Genomic DNA, 7,358 nt, shown 5'->3' on the forward strand with positions numbered 1-7,358 from the left:
TTGCAAGTTTGCAGACCGTCTCAAGTTTTTTGGGCCCAAAGCGTATAATAAAACAGGGGCCCTTTCGTTAAAGAAAATTGTCTTTAATCATAAGACTCCTATATGATCTATGTGTGTATGCATAATTATAGAGCATAAATCTCATGGCCAACAATCCCAAAGCCTAAATTACCTACGTGCGTATAGTTTATTTATTTTTTAGAATTTGGAGGCCCGCCTTTGCTTTATTTCACTTCCCCTTTAGCCATTCTATCAGTTTGTTGCAATGAATCTACCACAAATTCAACAACAAAAATCGTGAAAAGCATCGCAAAGTGTAAGAAAAAATGGCGACCAAATCATTACGGTTGCGACACTTTTACGACTCGATCCTAAGATTTTAAATTTCTTTTTTGTGACTATGAATTTAATCTATGTAAGTACAGATGCTTTTTTTTTTGTCAAACAGGTCTACTTATTATAAATCAAGCAAAATTGATTTTGTTATTCCACTGTAAACTAATAATCTTCTGGTCAAAATTCTCCCAAAATACACATTGACAAGGCATATCAAGGTCCAAGCCCAAAACCATGAGGCCCAATCTCAAGTGCTGGGCCAATAAACATGAAAAAATGCCTGTACTTACAAAAGGGGCCCAATCCACTGAAATATAAACGAATAATGAAGATATTATTAGCTAAGACAACATCTAAATACTATAATAACCATATATCACCCATTCCAACTTACATCTATAAATATCTACCTACTACTACTAACATAGTTACAACAAAATTGACCATAACTACTTGTTGATCAAGACTTGGATTTCTTCTAAGCTTTTTCCTTTCGTTTCGGGCACTACTTTTACTACAAAGATAATCGTGAGAAGGGAAAATCCGGAAAACAACCAAAATGTACCTATTTCAAAACAAAACAGATCGAACGAGTTATGTTAGATTAAAAGAACAAAATGAGACTAATTACGAAACCCAAAGGATGGTGAAAATGTACCAGCCGGGCTCCAGTTTATGAGGAAATTAAAACTGTACGAAACCGCCCACGCTCCAAACCAGTTCACTAACACGGCCATACTCCCTGCAGCACCTTTTATGTGCAATGGGAATATCTGTGAACCCAAAGAAAAATGTTAACCTTGTTCATTGTGACTCATAATGTTGAACCTTAGAAAAGGGTACACTGTAGTGTTTTCAGAACCGGACCAAATTTGCTGGTCAGAACCGGGTGCCAGACACATAACTGGTCTAGTTGTGTGTATATTTGAACCACTCTCATTTGAATCATTTATTATTATTATTATTATTATTATTATTATTATTATTATTATTATTATTATTATTATTATTATTATTATTATTATTATTATTATTATTATTATTTTGCTTTTTCCTTCTAAAATATTATGTAATGATTTAGTTACTATTTTAAACTTGGTAATTTGTTCATTTAAGGCATAATACTTTATTAATATTGCAAATCCACACAAAAAATTATACTTATTTTAAGTGTGTTATAAATTTATATGTTTAGTTTTGAATTATATATGATATCATCTGGCTTTTGAAACTGGTCCGACCAGTGAACTAGTAAGACGGCCGGTTCAACGACCAGTCTCGTTGTGAAAACATTGGTATGGTGTGAGTTAACCCGTGGTTACCTCAGACATGATCAGCCAAGGTACAGCTCCCATCCCGATTGAAAACGATGCTATAAACATCAGAACACCCGAAACCGCAAGAAGTGGGACCCAGTCAAGGTAAACTGCTTGGCTCTTGAAGAAAAATGAAGTCCCAGCAAGAAAACAACCAAGAAATGTCCCAAATGAAGATACCTGATAACAGGAGAGGAAAAACAGTTAATATTGTTGAAAAATGAATTCCATTTTGACTTTTTGAAAGTCAAAGAGAGTTACCATAAGGAGGGGCCTTCTTCCAGATTTGTCCATTAAGACCACACCAAGCATGGTTACAGGAATCTATATTTTACAAAAACCATATTAAGTATAAAATTAAGTATAAAATTATATAAAAAATAGAAAAAATGGTTTAGATTATTAATTAGTCAAACCTGAATCAAGGCATAAGCAATTGTTCCAGCTTTGCCTGATGAAAGTCCTGTGCATAACAATTTTCAGTTTATTAACTAAAGAGCGCAAATTCGTTTTCTAAAAAGGTTTAAAAGTAGCGGTGTGCATAAATGTACCAGCGGTTTGAAAGGTTTCGCTCGCATAGAACCCTATTCCGTTGATTCCTCCAGATTGTTGGCATACCATTAAACCGACAGCAATCTAAAACATAAGGGAAAAAGTCGTAAATGAATCGCGATCGCGCTTCAAGTTTTCTAAACTTTATATCTCAAAAGACATGAAAATCATTTGTTGCTTACAATAACTGCTTTTATGTATTTGGCATCAAATAAATCCAATAGTCTAGCTTTAGGAAGACTTTGAAGAGTGAGTATAGTCTCCTACAAAAGAACATGCAAAGCGTTAGTTATTTTAGTTATAAAAAACAAACTGAAACATACACAAGATCAGATTATGCGTGTACATGTATCTCATCGGCTTCAGCAAAAACGTTTGCTTTTGAACCACGAAGCTTGCGTAAAGAATATTCGAATTCTGCTTCACGCCCAACCTTAGCCTATGTTAAAAATATCCATATGACATTGTTAGATCTTATACTATAAAATCTTCATAAATCTTTTAGTGTTTTCAGAACATACCAGCCATCTAGGTGATTCTGGGATAAACAGTAGGCCAATCAGCAGAAGAAAGCAAGGGATGAGTCCTGAAAATCGATCAATTAATATTTATTTTTTTTGGATTTATTGTAAAAAATTAGTTAAAGAACTTAAAATTCTAATATTTGTACATACCGGTTAAAGCTAATGTTCTCCATGAAACAACTGTTCCCAACAAGAATGATATGGATGAACCGGTAACAATCATGAGCTGCGCGAATTAACATAAAAATAAAATCTTGTTAGTTACCCAAAAACAATTTAAGCATTCTAGCCATGATTGATGATTCTAACCTGATTGAGAGTCGTGAGCGCCCCGCGAAGATTTTTTGGTGCTATTTCCGCAATATATATTGGAACCTATACATAATTGCGCGGTATAAAAACTTATGCAAACTATCAAACAAACAAAAAGTTAATCAAATTTGATACAAAGTTTCGTCTTTTTACCACATAAGAGAAGATCCCTATGCCATATCCAGTGAAGAACCGGCCCGCATCAAGTAATAGGGTTCCCTAAATGGATCATTATATCAATAAGAATCAAGTATATAACAAAATAACATGAACAAAGTACACAACATAAAATTTTTGTAATTTAATTACCATGCTGCTAAAGATTGCCATCCATCCTGCCATACAGATAACTGCTGATAATGTCATGGCCTGTTTTTCAACAACAAAACATCAGATAATAGAAGCACATGTTTATGACAATCATATATATACACATATTTATGGCTCATATAAACTCATGGTTTATGACTCATATGCACATGCTTATATATTAAAAGCTCATTTCTGTCTATATTTTTTAAAAAATATATGTGTAACATTTCAATAGAAGTATGAGCTTGGTAACATACTAATCATGGACATATCCAAGAATTGGGAATTATTGTTTGAAACTAAAGGAAAAATAATTTTAAAATCTTGAAAAGCAAAATAAATGAATTATTCATAAATTAGCGCTTTAAATAGAGAAATTACGAAAATAGACAGTGTTGATCAAGACTTTTTTCAAAATAGATACGTCTTTTTTTTTTTACTTTTCCAAACTAGACTTTGGCAAACCTTGACGGCTAACCTGCTAACTTTGCTGGCTAAACAAAAAGTACCGGCTAAACATGAATTTATGTGCCAAAAAGTAACGGCGGGGACTTAAGTATCGCTTTCTGGTTGGTCTAAACACTTTAAAAAAGTTGAAAAAAGTGTCTTTTTTTTTTTGAAAAAATATTCTATTTTGTTAATTTTCTCCTTTAAAAACAGATAAAAACAAAATCAAATAAATAAATGATACAAAGCCTTGAATTTCAGACCACCCAAACACATGGGTCAACACTCAAAACCTTAGCCTTAACATTAATAAAGTTAAAGTGTAGCTGTGTAGGGACATCTAATCATGCCAACTTACATATTGAAACAATTATACTGCTCTTGTTTCATTTTTATCTATTCCAACCAAAACTGCTCTTAAAACTTTTGGAAACATAAAAATTATTTTGATAAGATTTCAATATAGATATAACTAAGATAATAATTAAACTTTGAATATGTTTTTTGGGTTCATTTATAATAGAATACTTGAAAAACATCTACATATATAACATAATCCCCAAATATTAGAAAACAAAATAGCTACCATACAACGTTATTTTATGTTTTTTCATGGTTTTGTTGGGTAGTACAATTCAAGAAAAACAACAAACCAAAGCAAATCCAAAAAAAATTTAAACTATACAAAATTAACAAATCTCATACCCCTTTTCGACCGATCATGTCTGCAATTCTACCACTCGTGATCGCACCAATCATCGCACCAATTGTTACTATTGATCCAAAGAGAGAATACTGCAAAATCGAATTTACGTTCAAATTCAACAATCGGCTTGATAGCAAAAGACTAATATTGTTGGATTAGTAGATGGTTTAATAATGAGACCGGTACTTCTATACAGTTCGCTGGTCAACGAAGCAAACCCATATTATGTTTTTTATGCTTTGCTGACTAGCGAACGCCTAAAAGTACAAGATATTAAAAAAAACTCGTGGAAGTACTAGTCTTGTTACTAAACCACCTAAAAATCCAAAAAAAAAATCTATAAAAACACAAAAACGACAACGAATAACAAGTAATCAACCTCTGCAACAGACAAGTTCAAATCAATGCTGATACCGGATTGAACAGGAGCTGAATATCCCACCTACAAAAACAACTTCAAAATGAGTACAACAAAAAAAAAACCATCATTCTTCTTCTCAACCAAACAAACTGCTTTCACTTACACACGAGCCGAACTCAAGCGAGCCACAAACAGCAACAGCAGTGCTCAAAACAACCATCGATATCGAACCATTCTGACCAGTTTCTTCAACATTCTTCAAACCCGCATCAAACAGCGGCTCCACTAGATCCTCCAGCCCCTTGTTATCTCCTTTCTCGATGTCCCGGTGCTCAGTAATCGCCATAAGGTGGGGACTGAGATATTTATTGGAGATTGTTAAGAGAGTTGATGATTAGGGTGGTGAGATAATATGACAATTTATAGGAGTGCATGTGTGAAGAAAGAAGATGAAGTATGTGAGAGATATAAGCTGTATCTGACGTGGTTTGACGTGTTTGTGCAATAAAACTGTTGTTACCACTTGATATGTAAATTCAAACTAACCTTGTTTTTTTGTTGTCATCATTTTACCAATCTCTATCGAGAATTCGAGATTTCTACACCACACTGGCTGATTGGATATTTTTTTTCTTTTTCTTTTTTTAATCAAATTGGACATCTTCAACAATGATTTTTTTTTTTCTTATTTTTGACAAAATAGTGGAATGAGTTTTAAAAATTTTCGATCAACCAGCTTTTGACAAGTGTTTTTAACGTAACATGTTCTAATTTTGGCTCAACATATTTTCATGTGTGCATGTAAAAGCTTCTAGTTGGTTGAAATAATTTCTTTAACTTAAAAACAATAAAAGTCAAATGATATTTTTGTAAGAAAAATGATTAGAAGTTATTTGGTCAAAATTTAAAATAGTTATTTTGGTAATTGTCTTCTTTTTAATATTATATATTATGTATTAAAAAGTTTTGCTTGTTTGAAATGATATATTATGTAAAAGTAGTAATGCGATGGTGTGATAAAATGCAATATATCTTGTTTGAATATGATCAAAGGAAAAGGAATGCATTTAATTTTGTGACTAAGTAAATTGATAATAATTAATGTTTAACATTTAGTTTAATAGTGTTTAAAATAAATGCTAACTTTAAAGGCAATATACTTAACACTTTTTGTAAACCGTTTTTTCAAATATTGTGTAATGGTTACGTTGTCTTTTTTACTTACTATTGTTTTTCTTTTTATTTGACATTATGGTACAAATGTCTCTTCTCTTTCATGTCCCTATAACGTCCATAAGAACAATGTTAAAGTGTTATCATACCCTTCACGTCTTATAATGCCCATTACGAATAACCTTATATGAATAGCGATTAATCTAATAGTGGTTATTCTGATCATTAAAAACTAGTGGTATGCCATGTGTTGTTTGAATATGTATTTTTTTTCCTAATATAAATATGCTAAAAAGTAGTGCGACAGTATTACTCAAATAAAAGTAATAACTTAGACAAAATCATAAATTATTCATATTTAAGTTAATTTGTTATGGCTCCCCTTATTCCCACACCCCCTAAATCTTATTTTCATATCCCTAGTGTATACGGGCCGTATACAAATATACGGCCCGTATAGAATGTTTTTGAATAGGAAAATGCGCAGAGAATGTTTTTTTTGATTTTATTATATACGACCCGTATATAGTTATACGAGCCGTATACAAATGTATACGATTTATAAAAAGTATACGGCTCAATTGATTTATTTCTGAGGCTTTTGATGTTTACCAAATGTATACGGGCCGTATAAATGTATACGGGCCGTATAGATTGATGTTTTTCAATTATCACGTTTTTTCCCGTAAAAACACCATCAATCAAGGGTTTCTAAACTCTTCATCACCTTTAAACAACGTTGATCGGAACACGCCGCTTAAATCGGAGGACAAGTAGAGTAACGTTACCGATCAGTCCGTTGATCAAGTAACTAGCACCTTTAAACAACGTTGCTAGGAACACGCCGCTTAAATCGGAGGACAAGTAGAGTAACGTTACCGATCAGTCCGTTGATCAAGTAACTAGCAGAAGAACCCGACGCAAACAAGTTCTCCACAGTTTGTTATTCAGATCTCTATTCGGTCATCTTTCCAAACTACAACACACGATAACTTTAAACTTTATAGTGTGTGATTTGACCAGGAGGTGATTTGCTACTTTTAATAAGCTGTCATAGTTGTCAAATTCGATTTCAACAAATCTTTTCCTTTTCCTTCAATTTCTAGAACATTCTCCGTAACATGAAGACGTGTCGGGTTCTTCTACTAGTGGTATTTTAATGAAGTATTGAAGATTGAATGTGCAAACCCAACCGTTTTTTACTACGGAAACGGTGGCTATGCGAAATACAAACCCCAATTTAAGCGGGCCGTATACAAACCCAACCATTTTTTACTACGGAAACGGTGGCTATGCGAAATACAAACCCCAACAGTTTT

At 32.8% G+C, this 7,358-nt stretch overlaps 1 protein-coding gene across 1 annotated transcript; it reads right to left on the minus strand.

Annotated features, from left to right (window-relative positions):
* Positions 1 to 632: 632 nt before the first annotated feature.
* Positions 633 to 5,321, minus strand: LOC110926501 (sugar transporter ERD6-like 16). The gene is made up of 16 exons (XM_022170270.2): positions 5,030 to 5,321; positions 4,885 to 4,947; positions 4,505 to 4,594; positions 3,350 to 3,409; positions 3,194 to 3,259; positions 3,038 to 3,103; positions 2,879 to 2,954; positions 2,726 to 2,790; positions 2,551 to 2,643; positions 2,387 to 2,467; positions 2,204 to 2,288; positions 2,069 to 2,115; positions 1,914 to 1,976; positions 1,659 to 1,832; positions 995 to 1,109; positions 633 to 901 (listed from the first exon to the last, which is right to left on the minus strand). The coding sequence occupies exons 1-16, from the start codon at positions 5,210 to 5,212 to the stop codon at positions 786 to 788; spliced, it is 1,443 nt and encodes a 480-aa protein (XP_022025962.1). The 5' UTR covers positions 5,213 to 5,321; the 3' UTR covers positions 633 to 785.
* Between the last annotated feature and the right edge of the window lie 2,037 nt (positions 5,322 to 7,358).

The sequence above is a fragment of the Helianthus annuus genome, chromosome 17, assembly GCF_002127325.2.
Source record: "Helianthus annuus cultivar XRQ/B chromosome 17, HanXRQr2.0-SUNRISE, whole genome shotgun sequence".
Lineage (NCBI taxonomy): Eukaryota > Viridiplantae > Streptophyta > Magnoliopsida > Asterales > Asteraceae > Helianthus > Helianthus annuus.